Source organism: Cololabis saira, chromosome 9 (assembly GCF_033807715.1).
Source record: "Cololabis saira isolate AMF1-May2022 chromosome 9, fColSai1.1, whole genome shotgun sequence".
NCBI classification, from domain to species: Eukaryota; Metazoa; Chordata; class Actinopteri; order Beloniformes; family Belonidae; genus Cololabis; species Cololabis saira.
In genome coordinates this window covers 29,985,831-30,008,623 of record NC_084595.1, presented here as the reverse complement: position 1 = coordinate 30,008,623, position 22,793 = coordinate 29,985,831, and the positions used below count along the sequence as shown (strand labels likewise).

Below are 22,793 nucleotides of genomic sequence, written 5' to 3'. Positions count from 1 at the left end.
GCACAACACTCATGTCAAAATAGAACTTTTTAATAATGTTTTCATATTTTATATACAAAAATATATATGATGTATAAATAGACAAAACATAAAATATAATGGCAACAGGTAATAAAATAGTACTGTGTCTATTCAATCTTAAAATGCTTTTTGTAGAGGTGCCACCACCAGGAAATCTTTTTCTAGTTTTCTATTTTGATATTCATGTTCATATTGAAAGAAAAACAAAAAGTTCAAATGTATGCTCCATCTTCAGTAACTCCGGTGAGGAGGGTTTTCAGTGGCAGCCGCACTCTTCCACAATCATATCCTCGTGATGTCGCAGGGTCAAGTCATCGTTCTCGTAGTACAACATGGAGAGGGGACTGAGGTGCGTGGGCACGCAGGACGGGCAAGACACCTTTTCTGGATGATGACGTTTCAAGAGGCTCTGGAAATGAAAATAATTATTATGAATAGGTTAACAGCTCCACATGTGTTGTTAGAGATGGATTAAAGCTCATTGTCATCTTACCTGCATGTATGCATGGTTAGTGGGATTGAAGGACCCGTCTAGTGGTGTAGGGCACTCTCCTTCACAGCGATAGGCATTGTAGCGCTTCGGATGAACAATCCACTCGTCCCAGCCGATGTGCTCAAAGTCTACCCACATATCCACCCTTCGACACAGCGGCCTCCGGACCGGCTCCGCTGCTGCTGCCACAGTTGGTACAGCGCCATCAGCAAGTCGCATCCTCTCCACTCTGTTCCTTTTGTGGCGGCGGCTTTGGCTGTCACTGCTCACTCTGTCTGCTGTCACATACTTGGAGTTCTCCACAGCATGAATGAGGCTGTACGCTGCATGGCTTTCTCTGGAGATGTTTTGTCTGGAGAAGATGACGATCATGACTCGGTTTTTGGTTGGATGGTGTATTTTCCTACGCCTCATTCCCAAACTGTTCAAAGGGGATTCGTCGTTCATCTTCCACTCATCCCAAGCACCGCTCCCATGATCCGTCTCAGACTGTCCCGACGCCTCTTGGCTCAGCATGTCGCCTCTCTTGTGCAGCCAGTATTTCAGCAGAGCAGTCACGTTAAATACCTTCCAGGAAGACTTTTTGCTGTTGGGTGTTGTGTCAATGCTCCCCAAGAAAACGTTCTCCTCCTGGCATGACGTACTGTCCGGGTCACAGTTCTCCCTGTGGGAGTGATACAAGTCCACAGTGGCCCCCTCAGAGGCAGAGAAGGCCGGCAGTCTGATCTGCAGTTCTGCCAGCTGGACAAGCTCACTTGTCGAGATGGATGTCATGTCAAATAGGAGCGTCCATCTGTCACCCACTTGATGGCAACCTAAAAATGAGGCAGAAAAATGAGAAATAAAAGTTTGACACAGCAGTCTGCATGAATGTGGGAAAACCAGATCGCTGGACAAATGTCAAAAACACTGGAGTGAGAGGACGAACAGAACAGGATGTGTATTAGGAGAGGCCGTCTGAGGGGTTAATATACAACTGCCCCACGTAAAACAGAGCAGGCCTTTAAAGTTGAATAAGCATTTTGACACTTGCTGGGTTGTAAAGAGGGAGGATTTGATAACAGGGATAACACCAACCAGAGAGCTGCTGGAGGAAAGAGGAGACGGAAGGAAAACATATACAGTCGATTAACAGCAGGATACAACTGTGTACTCACCTTTGGCCGCCAAACTTAGGACAGAATCAAAGCCATGTACTGATGATTTGTCACTTTGCGTGGTAAAGATGTTGACAGCCTGTGCAGAGATGGAATCGGCCGTCCTGAAAGAGCGGTACAGCTGCATCATGTACTGAGGATATCTGCTGCGAGGACTTGTTGACAGATTTCTGTGTGCTGAACTCCTCTGGAGGTGCGAGTGGAATCTGTGGGCCTGAGCTGAGAAAACAGCTCCAAATGAGCAAAAGTAAAATATGCAGAAAATCGTCAGCATTCTGGCTTCCATCTCAACTGAGGCTCTCAAAGATCTCCTTCCTTCTTTCCTTCCTTCCACCAGCTGCTCACACGCTGAAATGATGCTGTGTGCACACAGAGCTCCAGACAGGCCTTTTATAGTAGACAGCTGCCCTTTGATGACCCCCCCCCCCCACCCGACCACTCCAGGCATCTTAATGGCCCCTGTGATCATCAGAGCACATCAGAGGCCACGGAGGAGAATCTTTTAGCCAAGGTCATTGTCCTGTCAAACTAATTAACTGGCCTTTTTATATTTAGTAATATACCTACTAATAACCTAATCCTTTTTAAAAATAAAACTTAATGTAATGAATAACACTTGAAGTTTTTCTGTATCCAATAGCACCTTCATATTTCAAATTCCACTGTAAAGCAACACTGCAAATACGCGTATAGAAAAAAAAAAAAAGCCAAGTCATGTGACTGTAAAATGGATTTATTGTTTTATTAACAAGTTGTAACAAATAGTCTGGGTGTCTTGTTCCCACCACTCAGGAAGATATAAAATACTACACATTAAAATCTGTTCATAGCACATAGTTAGCTTATTATTCAAAGAAGGTATAAAACTCACAGACTCCTTTGCACTCAAGTCAACCAGGTGTGAATTATTGTAACAAAGAAAACAGTTGTGCAGATGTCAACGGGAATCATTAGTGTGCCTTAGGAAGTGACATAGAAACAATTGCCTGTAACATTTGTCTACAGACAAACTCAAAATGTTTGTTTCATGCAGACTGCAGCTTGCCAAAAAGATTAACTATATTTCTTTGACTTTATATTTACACTCCATGAAGCTATTTATATGTCCCCTAAAACACTTGACTGAGGTCCAGCTGGTCTCATCCAATCCCCACAGTTGATGGCTGCTGACGACCATCAGCTCAAAGTATTAAAGAAGTCCCTCACCTGTGCGTGAAAAGGTATTGTAGGATATCAGTAGATCAGAAACACCAAATGCGTTTAATCATAATACAAAACCAGTCAGATTATATGTGTTACGACAACGCCCACATGTGGTTTCCTGTGGTAACAGCAGGTCAACTTACCTTCGTAATAAAATGCTCCCGTACCTCTGGATCACTCCTGAACTCCACACCTGCATCAAGTTCTAAGACTGGTATCTTTTTCAGCTTCTCAAAATGTATCCTAAACAGAGACAGAGCCAGGCTGTATCATACACACGAAATCAGACTAACAGTCTTAGAGACCACGCATGGTGGACCATCATCTGCTCACAGTTGAGCAACAGCCATCTGCGAGCAGGGCTGTTTTAAATACTGATGAAGCAACTTTTGAAACGTTGCATAAAGTACATTTTGGCGTAATACTTTGGTATCAAGAGGACAAAAAACCTGATCTCAGTCTCACTCACTCAGTGCTTTTCTCCACCAGCCATCTCTCATGTTGAGCGTGAAGTTTTTCCAGATAGTCCAGTTTCACTTCCTTCTCTTCCGACCTTCCCCGGCGCTTCAGACGCTCCATACATTTCTGAAAAGGTGCATAAAGTTGTTTTTGATTCCTTTGTGTGGTCTTGAATTGGGAGCTGTATGACATATTTCAGGATCGTACCTTGGGTGAAGCTCTGAGGTAAATGATGCCCTCCAGCTCCACCTGGTGTCCAAACTTCTCTACAAGAAGAGAGTGCCAGTCCTGGTAGACGGCCCACTCTGTGGCATTGATGCAACCCAGCTCAAACATATTCAGCGCAAAGATGTATCTGACAGAACAAAATTAAGTTAGTTAGTTAGTTAATATTTATTTCGGTCAATCACAAGCATAAAAATCAACAAACAAGATAACAAACATCCACAGGTTTTTCCCTGGTCAACATTGTGATTATTTTGACTGAAAAGGTCTGGGCTTGAAGCATAAAGCTTATCTTGTCCACCTTTTAACATAATAGAATATACAAAAAGAACAAATGAAGTATCATGAGGTTACACAAAATAATAATAACTGTAATAATAGTAATAATAATGATAATAATAATAGCTCTGAAAACAGAAAGTGAAAAGATGCTAAAGAAACCGACAAAACCAATTTAGGTTGTCATTTCATCTCATGCATGTGTACATTCTTCTTTGTTTGCTTATTGTGCTTCTATATATGTGTCCATTACCTTTGCTTTGAATAATATCTTGTATGCTTTTATTGAGTTTGCTAATGTAAGGTCGTTGTCTAATGAGTTCCACAGTTTTACTCCTAAAACGGATATACATCTGCCCTTTGTATTTGTTCTTACTGCTGTTGTGTCAAACATTGCTGTCCCCCTAAGGTTATGTTTGCCCTCTATTGGCTTGAACAGTTCCTTTTTTCTTATTATTATTTAAAAAAAAACACACTAAGATGAAAAGTAAGTAACAGAATGATAATAGAAAAATATAAGGTGATATTAAAGATTATATACAGAAAGTAGTGCAAAAAGCAGTATATATATTTGCAAATTAAAATCGAATGTATTAATATCAACAGAATACACATTTTGAGAGGATTGGTGTGTTCATAATTCACACGGTGTTGAGATGTTTAATAAAATGGTCATGGTTGGAATAAATGTGCATCTACTGAGTCTAGTTTGAACAGTTTGAGTCAGTCAGTCAGAGTGACATGAAACGCTGGAAAATGATTTAAAGATTACAGAAGTGGACTTGCAGTGACATGATTGTACTGTCCCTCCATTGTCCTGCCGTGACTCCCTCACCGGTCACTGTAGACGGAGCGCTCGTACACCTGGACAGGTGGTGTCTGGGAGTGGAGCAGGTGACCTGGAGGAGGCTGCAGCTGAGTCCTCAGCCGACTCATGCAGGAATATGTCTGAAACGTGTAAGACCAGCGCTGAGGGTCCTGGTACATCATCTGCAGCAGGTTGCTGACTGTTGTCTGGGGGGCTGCATCTGTGCCCTGGCAGGGACACAAGCAGGGACATGCAGCTGGTAAGCATCACCTTCACCTTGTCCAGCCACATATGTTTATCATGTTGTGAAAAGATGGGGACAACCTCTGAGGACTTGCTCTCGATGTTCTGCCACTTGCTGACGGGCTCCGCCACCACTTCCCAGTGTGGACACGCAGACTGCAGGAGTTTTGCAAAGGTCGACTTTCCAACAGCTGTAATATGACAGTATATAACACAGAGGCTCAATACTTACGGAAGAGTATTAGGGCCAGGCAGGAGAAAAATAAAAGTAATATTTTAGAAGAGGAAGATTTTTTTTTCATTATGCACTTCGAGAAAAAAGTTGAAATGTCGAGATTAGTTTAGTTTATTGTTTTGCACAGTTTTTAAAAAAATATACAGGACATATCAATGATAAACACTATAGGTGCAGGAAGAGGCAAAAAACCCAATGGGCTTATTTGAAGCCTCCACCGAAGATATTAAAATTTCATGTCAAGATTAACATACAAAAAAACAGAAAGTAAAACTACACAAAAGTGATGGCAAACTAATAATGCAATATATAAATAATAAAGAATAAAGATAAAAAATAAGTGTGTGTGAGTGTGCATGGGATATTGTTTTTACAACTTATATTATATTGACTCCTGAGCAAATAAGACTGTACATGTCACTATGAGTGAAACACACAAAAACCCAAAAAACAAAAGGATTAATGTTGAAATACAATTTCTAGAAAAAAATCAAAATGTATTTCAACTCTATTCTCGAAATTTCGACTTTATTCATGTAATATCGATTATTCTTGAAATTGTATTTCAACATTAATCTCGACATTTTGACTTTTTTCTCAAAATTGTATTTCAACATTATTCTCGACTTTTTTCTCGAAGTGCATAATTAAAAAAAAATCTTCCTCCTCTAAAATATTATTTTTATTTTTCTCCTGCCTGGCCCGATAACAGCATGGAAAAAAGTTTCTTCAAACTGTAAAATGTACCGATCTTACCTATGTTGCCCTCGATTGAAACTCTCTTCACTCGAGACATTAGATCAGAAGTTGAACTTGACAAGTACCTAGAACAAATGTTGCCAGGATTGCGTTTCTTGTGAGACAAAGCCGCTGGGATTGTTGTGGAGAAGCTGCGACATGTGTCCCCCCTAGTGTTGCTGGCCTGCATCAGACCCGAGCGGTGATTTAACCATGGATGTATTATATTAGGTTTTAACACGCAAACACGCTCGAGCAGGGCGAGCCGCCGCAGCGCAGACATCATGATGAAGAGACACTTTAACACGGCTCAATTAGGCTAACTCACCCTCTGCATGATGTAACCCGCACTTAACATGAACTGTCGATGTCAGTTATTAATTCATTTAGTTCAGTATAATCAGATAATGCTGTGTTAATTCAAGTGTTTAAACTGCGGTAACATGTTAGTGAACCGATGATCCTGTGAAATAAAACGTGGGTTCACAGAAGCTCCTGCTCATTGAATAAAGCCTGAATTATGGTTCCGCGTTAAATCGACGGCGTAGGGTGCGGTGCGTGTTGCCGCGTAACCTACGCCGTAGGCTCTGCGTTGGTGTAACGCGGAACCATAAATTAACAGCGATGATGCTTGTGTAAGCAGCGATGGGTATTTCCGGCTCCGGGGGTTTACTTTCACAATAAAAGCCTCAGCTTCTTGAAAAGCATACAACACATTGATTTTAAGTGACTGTACTTTAAATTAATTTTAAGATACTATTGTGAATAAAATGGACAATCAATAATAATTATTATAATAATAGAAATAAAAATAATAATAGTGTAGAAGGTGACACTAGAATTTTCTGTGCATCCAAATATTTTTGCCCATTTCAATTTGCTTTACTGAATATTGCGGATTCAGAACTTTTACTTAATTCAGTAATGGATCCAGTTTATCTGTTGGTTTAAATGTATTTCGACGTGATCACACATGAGATGGACAGAGACGGTCACTGGATAATAGCTGTTTTGAGAGTTCAAATGTACTTTTTAATGCTAGTTGATGTGTATGGTCACAGAACACAGAATGTCCAATAAATCAAAATTATTACAGATATTTCAGAGATAATACTCTTCTATCAGATTTGATCATAATGGTAGGTGATTGGAATGTAACACCAGGTGCATAGATGGATAGATGTACATATTTGGAGCATTCAAAATGTATAGATGATTCAAAATCCAGGGACAAAGAAATGTATTGAGTTAGATAAAGATTTGCCTTTATTTGATGGTACATTCATGCAGAAAACGAGTTAATTCCAGAAAAAAACATACACTTTCTTACCATTGTGTGTGTATATTTATAAATATAGAATATTTCAGTTTTCCCTCTTGTAAGAGTTGTCACACTGTGTTTTGCATTTTGAAGTGACGTAGGCATTCATTTGTTCAAACATGGTTTAAATGAGTTTTCTGTTATTGCATCCCTGTGGTAAATTGACTAAAACATGTCACAGACTTTCATTAATACCTCAATAAAATTATGCAAACTTTTGAAAAACATGCATATGTCTCATTTAAAAGAGTCCCCGAAACCTTGTAAAAAAAAGTTCTGCTTATAACCCAATTTAATGGACATTTAGGTGAAAAGCCATCATTAAAAAATAAAAGACTACAACAACTTAATAATCAACATACTGAATATCAGATCACAATGATTCAGAGGAAAACATATATTAATTCTGTGAAAATCATCATAAACGATGGCAACAGGTGGAAACAACTGTTGTACAATTAGCAGCAAAAGAAAAAACTATGAGAATGAAGTGCTTGTAATCCCATCTTCATCATCAGTAACCTGTGTTTTTGATGGTTATCTTTTGGGCTGCCTCAATCTTGAAATCGACAATACCTGAGGGAGCAAACAATTTTGTTCCATAAACCAAAGCAAGAAGTAAGCTGTGTGTGTGTGTGTGTGTGTGTGTGTGTGTGTGTGTGTGTGTGTGTGTGTGTGTGTGTGTGTGTGTGTGTGTGTGTGTGTCCTCACCCTCAGTGAGTGCTGTGCCATCAGAGGAGAGGTTCCAGTATCTGCGGTCACTCTGTCTGGCCTGCTCTCCATTCACCACGCTTAAGTAAGGTCCCCACAGGCTGGACTCCTTCTCAAATCTGCCACAAAGAACCAGAGATTCCTCACTGCTGCTGGTTTAACTGAAGCTGAAGTGAAAAGGCTCATTAGATGAACTCACGTGAAGCCAGGATTTTTCCCCTTGAGCAGTTCAAGGCCCTCCAACAGAGAGCTGCCCTTTGGCACATCCACAGAGTAAACGGCTGCCGCTCCACTTAGCATCACCACTTCCACCATCATTTTCACTTTTGTCTCACTTGGCAAAACCACCACAGGATCCACTGGTTCCAACACCAACGAGTCTGTAGGGTAAACATGGAAGAAAATACTGACAACAAAGACACAACCTAAAATCACAGCGATGAAAAAAAGGGTTAGAAATAATTTTGGACATACTGTCTTCATTGAGGCAGTCCTTTCTTCTAAGTGTCAGGTAGGATTTTTTATGAAGAGCAGGCAGCACCTGAGATATGGCCATGGGGTTGTGGTAGATGTTGCCCCTGGCAGATGTCCTCATGGCCTCCATTGAGGCGGCACAACCGGAAACTTCAACGCCCATTGCCAGCAAGGCCTTGAATACATAAGTACATATAACTTAATGTAGTTTGTTTCCACAATCACACAGATGAGCATATTGAGAGCAGTGGGGGGTTAGGGGTCTTGCACAAGGACGCTTTGACATGTGACTGTGGATCAAAGCCCACAAGCTTCATGTAGAAGATGACCAACTTTATCCTAGTGGAAGTAACCCTGTTACATACAGTGATATTGAGCCAGAGGGAAAAAAAAAAGAAGACAAAAAATGCTCACTTGAACTGCAAGACCTGTACTGAACTCATTGCCAATGTGACCATCAGCCCTGCGAGAGGCCAAAAGCTTCTGCTTGATATTACTGAGAGCCGTGTCAAGCTCAACTGCATTGTGAGCATAAAACCCAGAGTCCTTCACACACTGGAGCGCCATTCCAGCCATGGCATAGGTATCTAGGGAGAGAAATACGATAAAATAGTTGTAACTATTTGAATAAAACATTTTTGGGGAGAAAAAAAAAAAAAAAAAAAATATCAAAGCCAATGAAGCTATGAAGCACAAAAAGTGACAACTTTTGTAAATAAATATATATTTTCACAACATGAGGCTCAGGATTATTTAATGTAGTTACCTGTCACATTGTGAGGCAAAACAGGTAATATTATGTTCTAGTTAACCAATCATATAAAATATTAAATGCACTGCTTGAAACTACACTGTGATTCTTAAAGTTAACAGTTTTCTTAGTAACATATCTTCAGAGGAGTCTGTAATGTGCACACCAGGTTATCCTAAATATTAACACTACAGAAGTATGACAAGTATGTTGACAGTAATACATCTCTGAGGCCGTAAACTGGCAGTATATATGGTAATTACCATTAAAAATGGAAATGGTTCCTACATTGCATGTTTCCTGCATAACATTTATTTCAACAACCAAATATTATGCAAATGCAAACAATAGATTAAGCATAGAACTTTGGGGAAGAACCAACAAAAAATAAATTACATTTTCAACATTGTGTCAGGTGTCACTCACCAACACTCTCAGCATCTCCATGTTTGAAGAGCTCATGTTCTACTGCTTTGATGAGCTTATGGCTGTCATGGATGTTGACCCGAACGCCGCTCACACAAAGAGCAAGCAATCCCAGACTGTACTGGTAATAGTTGGTCAAAGGGCGGTGGCTGACTGTGTGCATGAGAGCGAGAAATAAAAATATATTTAAAAAAAAATAACACAAATTGTTTCAAATAAGATTTTTTTTTTCTGGGAAAAAGATAATCAATAGTAAACTCTGAACTAATACTTCAGCACAGAAATACAAACTTTTTAAGACAGAAAAGGGAGAATGAACCTTACAAGCAATATTCTCTCTCTCTAGTTCCATCTGCTTCTTCAGGTGAGTCAGCAGCGTCTTGCTACTCTCGCTGACCGTGAAAGTGATGGTGTTCAGGTCATAACAGGAGGATTTCAAAGCCAGACTGTACAGAGCCAGGGAGCCAACAACAGGCTGGTTGTTCGTGAGTGAGCTGAAAGACAACAGAAGGCTGAATTGATAACAATTAACGACAAAGAATGTTCACATTTTTATGTTGTATGTAGTTCTGCTAGAAATAATCACAGAGGTTGCAGGTACAGTATCTGTAGACAAAGTAATACCTTTGAATGTCATCATGCAAATCATTTTTAAGTTTATTGAGATGTTCGCTCTCCTTGTCAAGATTGTGGTAATCAGAAAGACGCAGCCCCAAGTGGACACTGGGGTTGGGAAGTCCTTCCTGTCCCTCCAGAGAGCGAAGGAGGTTTTGGTTGAGTGACAGGAGCAGCGCATGATGGGATCCTGCGGTATCTAAAGAGATTTATTTTTTTTAATGAAAGATAAATGTTAAAAATTAATTTTCCTAAAAAAAGAATTTTGAAGATAAACTTTCTACTCTATTGCTGACATCAACAGGAACTTTCAAAGCATTGCAAAACCTGAAAAGCTGCATCAGCAGTTGTGATAAAACCATTCAGACTAAATGTGCACTCTTCATGGCTGTTTTCATGTTTAGACTATTTGAGTATACAGTATCTCCCTTATATTTTTTCATCAGTATTTAACCCATTAATGTCTGATGTATCATATCTGTTACATATGTTTTTCAGACCTTTGCTCCACCCCATAAGGAAAACAATAAAATAAAAATAACAATTTATACAATTACAAAAATTAAAAATAAATAGAATTATCCAATGTATTCATAGAGACACAAAACAATTGTATTTGGAAGAACTGTAAAAAAAAAAAAAAAAAAAAAAAAAAGATTTTCAGTGTATTGTTTCATATCAGGCAATAAAGTGCTAAATAAGAATCACATCTCTTAATTTTGGTGGTTTGAGTACAGCTTTTGTCACGAACCGAATAAGACGCACGTTGTGTAGAAAATTGCAAAATCTGTGAATGTCCAGATTTGTGAGGCAGTAGAATTACAAATACCGAGTTGCGTCACAATTCTCTCAGATGTAAGAAGGCAACCCTCTTTTCTTTTATTTCTCTTTTTTTTTAATCAATTCTTACTTTTTAATATTATCAATTAAAATAATAATGATACTAACCGCATGGTTTACTGGAGACAAACGCCAACAGGCCTGCAATTATGACCAAAGGCAGCATTTTGGAGAACCTGCTGGTTAACACAAAGAGAGTAAAGTAGCCTAAAATTATCAAGACATTTTTAAAATAAGTTATATTATATTAGACAATAACTATGAAAATAATCTCAGACTATATGATGACTATCAACATTAAGAGATCATTGTTGCAATATTTTCGCTAAAGTTACACTTTGTTAAATGTTGCTGCATACAGCCGGTAGTTACCTGTTGGGTGTCAGGAGCTGAGTGAGAGAAACCAGCAGAGACGGCCCCTTCAGTCCTTCACTATCACATGACTGGTCATTTGAGATGACAAACTTTTGTAAATCCTGAAGGTTTCTCTTTAAACCTCGGTCTATGGTCACGTCTCTGAACAAAAACAGGAAGTCAGGAAATTTGGCCAATATGCGATTGGTTAGAGTTGACACAAGCGTGTCAAAGCCAGCGAATCAGACACAGGGAAGGCTGGGTCAAGTCTTGCACAGCTGAGATAGAAAACGAACTACATTTCCCACAATCCCCCGCGAACCCGCACGTAGCGCAGCGCTCACCAGAACCTGGTCGAGTTTTCTCAGCGCGTCTCACTTTTTCAGAATAACCAGCCAACGATAGTTTAACCCAGGCTATTTCTTGTTCCCCATATGGACATTTGGTGTTGGTTTCTGCCTGACGATACTAATGTTTATTTTGCGCAGCAAGGCTCAGGCGTGCAGTGTCTGTTTGTGCGTGCTAATGTGAGTATATAAAAGAAAACAGTGACCTGACTGCAGGCGAGCTAGCCAAACATTGATGTCAACAAGGGGCGGTGCACTGGCACAGGTCGGTCTCTAACGCCTCATGTGTTCGCTTAACTTGCACAAATATGTTGTTAAATCCAGAGGTCAAGCTTCGGTTTTGCTTTACGGTTTTAGATATGTTTTACCAGTTTGCATCAAAGCGTAATAGCAGCGACAGAAGGCAACAGTATGGCGTTTGGGTTGTATCCAGATAACAGCCAGCAAACTGATTAATGTGTCGCAAAAGTATACCTTTATCAGCTTATCTGATTGGTATCAACTCTGATCTTTCATGTCAGGCCCGTTTATAGTTGTCTGCGCGTCTGTGCTCAAATAAGCAGTACAATCTCCAGGCTTCACCTGCTGCTCCAGTCAGCTGAAGTTTCTGCCAGCCATGTTTTCATTCTCAGGCCCCACAAACCTGCCTGAATTTGACTTCGGACCTCCGTGTATGTCTGGCCACCAACAGAGAACAGCAAACAAGTATGTAATTGATGATGATGATGATGATTGGTTTTATTTATTTATCCTTTATTTATCCAGGAAAGTCCCGTTGATATACAATATCTTTTCTGCCAGGGAGTCCTGGTCAAGATGGCAGCAGAAAAATAAATTCACTTTCATATAAAAGAAAATACATACAAGGACAAGTAACTTTACAAAAAATAAAATAAAAACATATCAAAACAAACAAACATAAAACATACAAGGATCAGAAAGCTAAAAAGAATTCATGACAAAGAATGACACTTGATTAAAAACAATGACATTGTTATGTGAACAATGATTTTAACATATGTTTGAACATGTTAAGAGAAGGTAAATATTTGAAGTTGAGTATGTGTTGTAGCTCATTCCAAGCTTGCGGTGCATAAAAGGAAAAGGCCGATTTACCCAACTCTGTTCGAGTGCTAGGGACCTTGAGGAGAATTTTCTCTGATGATCTAGTGTTATAGCTACTAGAGTAATATTTTAATAAATTGGATATGTACAGAGGTAGTTTATCCAGTAATGCTTTTGCAATAAATATTATATTATAATATTAATATTGATACTGAAGGAAGTACGTTGGGGGGGGATGTACCAAGTATATGTTTCTTTTTCCTTTTTAACCAGAGATGGCTGTATTGTCTGTTTTGACACATTTGTTTCTTTATCCCCAAACAGCTGGGAAATAAGATCTCTCCGGAAGCACAGGAGAAGAGTAGATGATGAGTAAGTGAAAAATGCAAAATAAAGTCCTTAAATAATACCTGCAGCTTCCTGATTGGAGTCTTAATATGTATGTGTTAATGTCTTATCAGGGGCTGTAGTGCCAAAAAGAGGAAATTAATGTCTGCAGCAGAAGTGGACATTTCAGAGGATTCTAATACTCGTTCAGACTGGATTACAGCAAATGGCTGTCCTTCTCCGTCTGCACAACATGTGGCCTTTACTCCTTCACAAACCTGCTCAGCGACACAGAGCTTCACCGTGTCACAACCGTCCTTTTCCCTGTCCCAGCCTGAGGCGAATAACTGTTGCATGGAGATGGAGGCAGCTCAGAAGAAACTACAGGAGATCGAAGACAGGTATGCAGAAACCTTCTGACAAAAGACTACTTAAATCTGTAACTAGCCATACTAATTGTTAGTAAAACAAGTCAGATCTTTAACATTTTCATCTCATCCTTTAAACCCAAATTGGTAATGTCCAACCAAGTTGTTACCTTATGGTGTGTAGTTGGTAGTGGGGTCTTTTTATTTATATAGCATTTATTACAACACAGGTTGTCTCTAGGTGCTTTCCAGAGACCCAGAACACGACCCCCGAGCAATAGTCAATGATTTTATCAGGAATTAAGTTACAAGAGTTTATTCTCTACTTCAGGAAAAAAGACACAAACACAATATAAAATGTCACATAATATACATGTGTAATTCATGCTACAAGATTCATTGCACTTTCATTAATTCCAACATGGATTTGGTGAGAAGAGATTCAATTTACCATAGAAAAAAAACTTTCTTTATTTCTTTTTTCTGTTTTGTACTTCTGAAGGGCTAGTGTAAGATTGGCTATACTTTTACAGGATTCCTTTTACATTGAACAATTTCTGTACAAAAGTAAGCGTTAATTAGCAATAATAGAACTCAACCTTTTTCATGGCCTCAAAAAGCCTTGGGTATGGCTCTGCATGGTTCTTTTCATTTCCTGAAACATGTATTCATATGGTCCAAACTCTAAACAAATCACTGGCAGATGACGCTGACCTGCCCCGTCTCTTCTATCATGTTTGAACTAGAATGAAATTCTTAATTTCAAGAAAAGCAAGGTAGCATGCCAGTGAAAATATCAGAGTAATGTTTTCCCTTTCTCCCATTTTAGAATTACTCTCAGCTCTCTGATGTTTAGTAACTCATATATTGAAGACTAAACAGCCAATAATGACCAGTGCTTTTACACACTAAGCACAAGACATGCTTTGTTCATTGCGTAAGGGCTGAGTATGACTGAGGGGGTAAAAACAAACGGGACCAACAAGCCTGCTTGTCTCATAGTGTCTCAGATAAATGGCCTGGACACTGTCAGAGTTTGTGAAGCAGCTGTCCCTAAAAATAAAGACTGAAGACCTATGTCCTCTGTGGTATTTTTGATAGGGCAATGATGTCACCAAACAAATTAAATACATTTTGTCAGGGTTAAACATCTTTGGATAAGAGACGCAGGCTCACGGAATTAGATTATTATTATTATTATTATTATTATTATTATTATTATTATTGTTGTTATTTATTCTTTTGGTGCCGTCACAGTTACAAAAAGAACATGGCAGGCCTGTGATCTTTACAAGAACAAAAACATGGTAAATAGCTTCTTGTGTGTTCTGTCTTTTCATCTAGCTTACATTAACTTCTCATTTAATTGGCATGCAAGTTGAACAGACACCAACTCCACAAAAAATCAGCAGCCAGGATAGGTTCTTCCAATGTTTTATTTTGATTTTATGAGCTGTGTGATTTCTTTCTAATACTGCAGCTGGTGTTCTGTAGATTTATAGTTGAAATCTCCAGTCACAGTGTTGATGGTTGATTCTGCTCATGACATAACTAATATTATCTTATGGACAGTTAAACATTTATTCCTATCCGAGGGGAAGATAATCTTCCATCTGTACGAAAACAGTGTCAGAATAATTGTGTTATTAGACCATAACTGCACAAAAATCTGTACCATGTACAAATTTGACTTAAACAGCTCAATACAGTATGTTTATGATTGTATGATCTTAATTGAAATAATAAACATGATGGACATTTGATATTGCTGAAATAACAGGCTACAGGTAATTATTTATTTATTTTTTTTCCTGTTTGTGACTTAACCAGAAGCAGCACAGTGTAGTTTTGATGGCTTGGGTCAAAACTGAAAGCAGCTGGTTTCATGTGTGTTCATGTGTATCAAAAGTAAACTTTACATAGAAAGTGCAATCTAAAATCAGGAAACGGTTGGGATGATATGGAATTGCAAAAAAGACTGCATGCAATGCATTTCAAAAATCTTTTGCAAATTATATGAATTCAAGATATTTTATGAACCGATCTTAGTCATAACATGGATATGAAAAAACCAAGGACCGTTAAAGGAGCTTGAGGCAAGAATAAGAAATGAGACTCATTAGCGCTACGACGACCGTTGGGGGTACTGCAGCCAACAGCGAAGCCGGCACGGGAGAACGCGCATGCAGCGTCATTTGACGTCACATCCGCAGGACAGCGCGCGAAATTCGGGCCCGGAATTGCAGCGCATTTTGCAGCACACAGCCTGTTCAAGGCAACGGAGAGATCCACTAGAGGGCTCATTCTTTTTGGTTTGGAACGCTTCATCTGACATTACTAGAAAACTTAAAATGTATACGGATTTTTTTTCATAAATCCTGCATCAAGCTCCTTTAAGTCACCTGGATCGGCGTTACCGCGGCCCCTCCCTGGAGCCGGCCTGGGATGGGTCAGCCTAAACCAACCCCCAAACCCGGTGGTGGACACCGGAAGTAAGGGATGCTGTCAGGCGGAAAAAGAAGTCCGATCAGGCCATGTTGGCCTGTGAGACTCCTGATGCAGTCGATAGGTGCCGGCAGGCCAAGCAAGCCGCGGCTCGGGCGGTCCTGGAGGCAAAATCTCGGGTCTGGGAGGAGTTGGGTGAGGCCATGGAGGAAGACTTTCTGTCAGCCCTGAAGATATTTTGGCGAACCATCCAGCACCTCAGAAAGGGGAAGCAGTACTCTGCCACCACTGTTTACAGTGCTGATGGGGAACTGTTGACCTCAACTGGGGACATTTTCAGACCATGGAAAGAATACTAAGAAGATCTCCTCAATCCGACTGACATGCCTTCCTTTAAAGAAGCAGAGAATGGACTGTGGGGTGTACTCATCCATCACCCAAGCAGAAGTCACTGAGGTGGTTTGTAAGCTCCTCACTGGCAAGGCACCAGGTGTGGATGACATTCGTCCTGAGTACCTCAAGTCTGGATGTCGCAGGGCTGACTTGGTTAACACTTCTCTGCGACATTGCATGGAGGAAGGGGACAGTGGCAAACCGGGGTGGTGGTCCCTCTTTTTAAAAAAAGGGGACCGGAGAATGTGATTCAACTATTCGCTGGAGAGACTACGTCTCACGACTGGCCTGGGAACGCCTCAGACTCCCCCCGGAATAGCTGGAGGAAGTGTCTGGGCTAAGGGAAGTCTGGGCATCTCTGCTAAGACTGCCGACCCAGCGACACAATACTGGATAAGCAGAAGAAGATGGATGGAAGATTCTTTTTTTTTTTCGTCATCAACCTAATTTCTTTTTTAATATACATTTGTATTTGCATTTCAACCCTTCAACACATCCAAAAATATGTTTGTTCATGGGCAGTTTATCGCTACTAAGGAGATGAAAGGAAAAAAAAAAGGTTAATCAGCAGTTGATTGTACTGATTATCGTTGTGAGCCTGAACTGAGTTAAGTTTTTGAGGAGCAAAGATGATCTGAGGGTCTCCACTTTACAAGAAAAACTGTTTGCACATTTCCCCTTTTACACTGTGTAATATTATATAACAGTTCAAAGAATCTGGAGGAATTTCACTGTAAAGGGCAGTGGAGCAAATCTCAGCTGGACACCTGTGATCCCTCAGATTGCAATGCATAAAGATCTGTCTTTCATCAACAGCCACAACCACATGAACAGGATTTCTTTGGGAAATCTTTCTTTTTTGGGGGGAAGAAGTGGGTGTTACATGCGAGGATAAAAGTTGCCAAAGCTGTTATCAACACATAAGTACTTTTGTCTTGTATTATTCCCCTTGGTAAAGGTCACTAGCAGTTGTGTCATGGCAGCATTAATGTAGAAAAGTCACCGCCCCCCTTTAGCCCACATCTTTCCCAGGGACATCCATGCATTTCAAAACGAAGCAAAACCACATTCTGCAGAAGTTACAAAGGCACTGCTGAGGAAAAACAGGGTGCAGGTTCTGGCCTCGCCTGTCTGCTTTCCTGACCTGTCCCCAATGGGGAACATGTCAAGAACTTCAGAACAAAAAACCTGTGACAGTGATGACACCGTATTGTTTCATACATGATGTATTTGGAGGAAGAATTGTAAAATAACAGTAATGCTTCATTGCTTAATGTAAATGTAAATTTACTTTATTTATATAGCACCTTACATCGACCTACAGGTGAACCAAAGTGCTTTACATAACATACAATCAGCAAAATAAAACAAGAATAAAACATATGAACATATAAAACATCAAGTATAAAAGAAGTGTTCACCACACTACTGGGTATTAAAAGCCATCCTGAATAAATATGTTTTCATTTTGGATTTAAAAAGGGCCAGGTCAGAGATCGCACGTTACTCACAGGGAAGTTTATTCCAGAGCCTGGGGCCGGCAACTTAAAAGGCTCGGTCCCCCCAGTGCTTCTGCTTTGACCTGGGCACTTATTAATGTCCCCAATACACCTTTTAGACGTAAGAAGGAAGCACAGCATTGATCATTGTACCATCCAAAGTTTTTTTCTTTTTCTGATGCACACAAGATGTCTTGAATTTGTACCATCAAGAAATAAAAGTCAAAGTAAATGTAAGAATTCCTGCTATTGTTATTTTCTTTATCATCCCATCTTTTCCAGATTTTAGGTTGTAAATCTGCCCTCATCACTGTATCCTGTGGCTTTGACAAAATATTCATGTTAAACTGTGATGCTTGTGTATTGTAGAATAACACTTGAAGATGACGACGAGAATGACGATCTGGATGTAGAGCCGGCTCAGAGACGGCCAGTGCTGGTGCTCTCGGACAGTTTAAAGGAGGGTCTTCAGCGGGGCATCAGTGACATCCTCCCCCACACTGTGGCCCAGTCTGTGTAAGTGCTCCTTATTGTCACTGGAATATCTTAATGGTGAATCAATGCTATTAGTCAACTTGTCCTCAAGTTTATGTTTTTATCCCCCGTCTGATGCTCGTTTCTGCTTCACTTTCTTCTTCCTCGTGCTTCCAGGAGTCATTCAGGTATGGAGCTGGTGCTATGGCGTCCTCCGGAGGATCCTTTCTGTCGGAGGCTGAAGGACTCGTTACAGAAACAACGTAAACAACAGACAGTATGTCGGCAGCTCCCGACTCCATGTCCATCCCCCACCCCTCACAGTCCACTTAGTCCTTCAAGTCCACCTGCAGACACGCACTCTCCACTATACAACGTCCCTGTTGTTAACTCTGGAGAGGAGGACATGGAAATGTAAAGGTGTTTTGTGAGTTTACAAGCAATGCCAAAATCAAGGACTGAATAAGTGACATCATTCAAATCAGAATAGAGGTGATTCATTTTGTGCCATTTTGAGCTGTTTCTCTGAGCTTCATCGCAGATAGGTACGTGCATCATGTAACGGGCAACTTATTCGTACAGCTTTATTCATGTAACACACCTGAATAAACACAATTCACATTTTGTACATTCTGCTTGGTTTCATATTGATGTATTGTGAATAGGACTTTCCTCTTTGTCAAACATCAGTGTGGAACATCTGGATTTTTTTATTCTGCACCTCTGGGCATTGCTAACTGGACACTACAAGCTGTTCCCGGCTTTGTGTTTGCAGTTATTTCATAACAGTAAGATGATCATCTAGTGAAAGATATTTCATCTGTGATCTTTGAAGAATTTAAAGACGTTACGGAAATGCAAGTTGGTTTTTATTATTAGCCGTTTGTATTTTCCATACGTATGTCACCAGCATTTCAACCAGCTATGAAGTGTTATTAATATTCTTTGTTTTGTAATAAAGCTGCAATGTTCATGCAACATCACTCAGGGATGTTTGAAATGTTTCTTGAATGCTGCAAGCAACCCTCCAACTCAGCTGAGTTGTGATGTTTGTAACATTGCCTAAAGTGAGATTAGGATCATTAACGACTCAAGTTAGTGCTCTGAAAACTGACCCTGTAGTGTACTTTCACATAGAGAATGGTCAAGAGTAACTAACAAACCAGTAGTGAGGTTATAAACCTTATAGTGCCCCATTTGTCAAGCTAAATAAGATAATTCACTCTGGTACCACAGTCAATGTCAGTTATGTTGACTGTGTATTTAAATGGTGATATGAACATTAAACAGTGGTCCTACATTAACTTCTTTGCAGTCGTGATGGAATAGGAAAAAAACATATCCAGTCTTCTCAAATACTTGGTATGGTTGACAGATTAAAAGATAAAATAAAGACTCATTAAACACTAATTAAATCAGTTTCTTTTAACTCACTATGAATAATATATCATTACAAATTATACATAGGATTCCCTCAAGGTCGTGTCATCTTTATGAGGTTATTTGACATAACTCACATGATCTTAGTCTCTGCTGGCATGTCCCTTCATCACTCATTCACAGTTCACTATACTCATAAGCTATCAAATGTGACTGGCTCAGCAGAGACAGACGAGACCTTGATGGCCTGGTTGTGTCATCTGTCACTGTGACCTGCTTGTTAATCTGCTACCTTTTGTACATGAAACTGCATGACTCATATCCATGGTCACATAAGAGCTTTAAAATACTTGGAAGAACTTTGACATTTTAAAGGACATCGTATCGCTGGCGTGGTTTCATTAGGCTTCATGTCCTTCACTTCAGACTGCACTGCTCAACGACCGGCTGTGATTCTCAGCATCAGCTTTACCCTGTGTGATTTGTGAGGGGGATATCAGTAATTGCAGAAACAAACCAAAATAAAATCAGTTATCAAAAATTCCCCTGCAGTTGAGAGAGCGCACTCACTGCAATAAATAAAGGCGTTTCATCTGGAGGAGATGGTGAAGTTCTGGTTCTCCACACTGAGCTGCTTCACTCTGCTCTGGAGGAAACATAGCAGCTTCAACGAAGCCGTGTCTGAGGGGATGTAGCTGCAGGCAGAGTCCACCCCATGAATGCATGGAGAACAAACTGCTCTTTCTGTTTCCTGATGGGAGGAGATCACAAGCAGATGAGGTTTCCATAGGTTTATTGGTCAAACAAACAAACAAACAAAAAAAATGTCGTAAAAGATTGATCTTGATACTTACACTGCACCTACATTTGCACCAAGTGTCCTTTCTTCTTTGGGCCTCACTTTTTGAGTGTTTTCTAGAAGACAATAAAACCTTCCCTTGAAACGTTTGGACCGTCAGTAAAGATATATAAGTCAGTAAAGATATATAAAGTAATAAAGTAAAGATATATGGAGAAATGTGTAGTTAATGTTACATCTGTAGTCTGAACAGCCTGTCACTGTGAGTGGAAGTGCGATCATGCTTTTGCGAGGACACTCGGTTGGTTAGTATGTCATTAATCAGCCACAGACACGTAGACACATTACCTGTCCCGTATAAACCTTGCCTTGCACCTGTGGGACAGCAAGCATTGTCCAAAGTTTGAACACAGAACTTTTTTCACATCAAACAAGATTCAAATATAAGAAGTGGGAAATGATGTGTCTTGGTTTTGAAGATTGCTGTATTTACGTAGAGCGTGACACCTTTCCAGTTCAGCTGTCATTTCTTCCTCAAACTTGCAAGCCAGGCGAGCTGCGGTCTGCTCCCTCCACTGAGCCATACTCCTCTGAACCCGCCTGAGCTGCAGATCTTTGGCTCTCAGCTGCCTGCGGAGAGAAGCTGCCGCTCCTCCCTCAGCTCCCCCACCGCTCACAAGACCCCAGTTCAGACTGCTCAACTCCTCAATGTGCTCCTGAACAAAAGTAAGAAAAACATCTCAATAATGATGTATTCTATATATATATACATACATACATACATACATACATACATACATACATACATACATACATACATACATACACACACACACAGATATACACATACACACATACACACATATATAAATAAAAGTGTTAAAGTGTGCAAGTCCACACCTGAATGAGTCGCTCTTTTACAGAATTCAAAGCCTGATCTCTCTCCAGCCACAGCTGCTGTTTCTGGAAATGCAGCTCTTGATCCTTATAAAAAAATAAAATAATATATAATATAATATAATAAAAAAAATATTTACAGACATGTATTTTGCACATCTTTAAAGCACTATATTAAAAGTCAAAATTATACCTTGTCTTTTCTTAACTGCTCATAGGATTGTTTCTGTGAATCCAGCTCCTGCTGAAGGTGGTTGATAAAGTGTGTAAACTCCTCTCGCAGTGTTCTCAGGTGTGCAAGAGCCTCAGTTACTGTAAGACTACATCATACAAAGAAACAAACAAAGCATCAAAATGTTTACTTCATTCTAAATCAAGTATATATATATATACATGAATGTGTAAATAGTACTTCAGAGGCAGCTGTGCAGCTCCTTGTTTGGCTCCACTTTGCTCCACTAAGAGGTGCAGCTGCTGGTACTCCGCCGTCAGCTGCTTGGCCCAGCGTCGAAGCTGCTGCTCCATCTCGCCTCTGAACAGCTTATGGCTCCTCTCCGTTTCCTCGAGCACGGCCTGGAGCCTGTCACTCTCGTTCACTGCCAGTTGAACATGGACCTTGGGCCGCTGCACGGTTTTCTGATTCTGCTGTGACCACACACACCACACGTCAGCTTCTTCCACAGAGAAGTGAATGACTCCTCATGACTCCTTCCTGCAGGTGTGTTTCAACACTAGCTCACCCTGGTGCTGCTCTTTCAGGGATTTTTTACACTGCTGCCAACAAAGATGAATGCTCCCCATACTCTACAAAGTGTTCACTACCCAATACCTTTAGTTTCTTATAGAATAAAATAAACAACAATGAAACTAAATTCACTCTAATTTACTACCTTAATCTTCTCATGCCATGGTTGCGAGTCAGCTTACTGTTTTTAGTTCTTCCATTTGATGCTGGAGAGCCAGTGATTTACTCCTCTCTCGCTCCATCTCACTCCTCAAGTTTTCCAGCTGCTCTTCCAGAGTCCTACGGTACACCTGCGCAGCTTCCTGTTGTTCTGCCTCACACTTCCTCCTCTCCTCTTCCACTGCTTTGTGAACCTGAATGTCATCAGAGTAGGCAGTTGTTGCAATTATAAGAAGAAAGCTTGAACATGCATATTAGGCATAAGATTATTAATGCACCTTTTCCAAGATCTCTATTTGCAGCTCCTTTTCACGCTTCTTTGCTGCTTCTCTTTCCTGTTGCAGTATTGTTCGTAGTCCAATTATTTCTTTATCTTTCTGCTGCATAACAGGATTAACTGTTGTTAATTTATCTATTCTCCTGTCTCCTGTTCTTCTGTAATCTCTATTATACCATTACCTTATACGATCACAGAAGAGTTAAGTTTAGTTACTACTGGAAGCACCCAAACATACAGTAGCCTATGCATTTTGGATAAAACA

At 40.1% G+C, this 22,793-nt stretch overlaps 5 protein-coding genes across 7 annotated transcripts; 1 reads left to right on the top strand and 4 right to left on the bottom strand.

Annotated features, from left to right (window-relative positions):
* Nucleotides 1–107: 107 nt before the first annotated feature.
* spaw (southpaw) lies at nucleotides 108–2,061 on the bottom strand. The gene is made up of 3 exons (XM_061729177.1): nucleotides 1,672–2,061; nucleotides 515–1,329; nucleotides 108–430 (listed from the first exon to the last, which is right to left on the bottom strand). Exons 1-3 carry the CDS (start codon nucleotides 1,955–1,957, stop codon nucleotides 278–280), a joined length of 1,254 nt encoding a protein of 417 aa, XP_061585161.1. The 5' UTR covers nucleotides 1,958–2,061; the 3' UTR covers nucleotides 108–277.
* Nucleotides 2,062–2,373: 312 nt separating this feature from the next.
* dguok (deoxyguanosine kinase) lies at nucleotides 2,374–6,348 on the bottom strand. The gene is made up of 7 exons (XM_061729178.1): nucleotides 5,880–6,348; nucleotides 4,970–5,079; nucleotides 4,673–4,872; nucleotides 3,541–3,688; nucleotides 3,344–3,459; nucleotides 3,018–3,117; nucleotides 2,374–2,877 (listed from the first exon to the last, which is right to left on the bottom strand). Exons 1-7 carry the CDS (start codon nucleotides 6,145–6,147, stop codon nucleotides 2,848–2,850), a joined length of 972 nt encoding a protein of 323 aa, XP_061585162.1. The 5' UTR covers nucleotides 6,148–6,348; the 3' UTR covers nucleotides 2,374–2,847.
* A 756-nt stretch (nucleotides 6,349–7,104) lies between these two features.
* Nucleotides 7,105–11,519, bottom strand: tcn2 (transcobalamin II). Of its 2 annotated transcripts, none has more exons than XM_061729175.1 (10): nucleotides 11,372–11,519; nucleotides 11,108–11,178; nucleotides 10,169–10,358; nucleotides 9,869–10,038; nucleotides 9,545–9,697; nucleotides 8,782–8,954; nucleotides 8,368–8,542; nucleotides 8,093–8,273; nucleotides 7,894–8,012; nucleotides 7,105–7,758 (listed from the first exon to the last, which is right to left on the bottom strand). In XM_061729175.1, the coding sequence occupies exons 2-10, from the start codon at nucleotides 11,163–11,165 to the stop codon at nucleotides 7,697–7,699; spliced, it is 1,281 nt and encodes a 426-aa protein (XP_061585159.1). In that variant the 5' UTR covers nucleotides 11,166–11,178; nucleotides 11,372–11,519; the 3' UTR covers nucleotides 7,105–7,696. The 2 variants fall into 2 exon arrangements, with proteins under 2 accessions (XP_061585159.1, XP_061585160.1); XM_061729176.1 differs by having other exon boundaries at nucleotides 11,108–11,175; nucleotides 11,372–11,511.
* A 153-nt stretch (nucleotides 11,520–11,672) lies between these two features.
* On the top strand, nucleotides 11,673–19,253 carry ccdc117 (coiled-coil domain containing 117). 2 transcript variants are annotated; one of them, XM_061729174.1, is made up of 6 exons: nucleotides 11,673–11,965; nucleotides 12,333–12,405; nucleotides 13,090–13,137; nucleotides 13,227–13,493; nucleotides 18,167–18,313; nucleotides 18,449–19,253. In XM_061729174.1, exons 2-6 carry the CDS (start codon nucleotides 12,374–12,376, stop codon nucleotides 18,687–18,689), a joined length of 735 nt encoding a protein of 244 aa, XP_061585158.1. In that variant the 5' UTR covers nucleotides 11,673–11,965; nucleotides 12,333–12,373; the 3' UTR covers nucleotides 18,690–19,253. The 2 variants fall into 2 exon arrangements, with proteins under 2 accessions (XP_061585158.1, XP_061585156.1); XM_061729172.1 differs by having other exon boundaries at nucleotides 11,673–12,405.
* LOC133451263 (uncharacterized) lies at nucleotides 17,722–22,148 on the bottom strand. The gene is made up of 7 exons (XM_061730233.1): nucleotides 22,080–22,148; nucleotides 21,760–21,992; nucleotides 21,541–21,667; nucleotides 21,351–21,434; nucleotides 20,958–21,166; nucleotides 20,506–20,825; nucleotides 17,722–20,402 (listed from the first exon to the last, which is right to left on the bottom strand). Exons 1-6 carry the CDS (start codon nucleotides 22,146–22,148, stop codon nucleotides 20,795–20,797), a joined length of 753 nt encoding a protein of 250 aa, XP_061586217.1. The 3' UTR covers nucleotides 17,722–20,402; nucleotides 20,506–20,794.
* Between the last annotated feature and the right edge of the window lie 645 nt (nucleotides 22,149–22,793).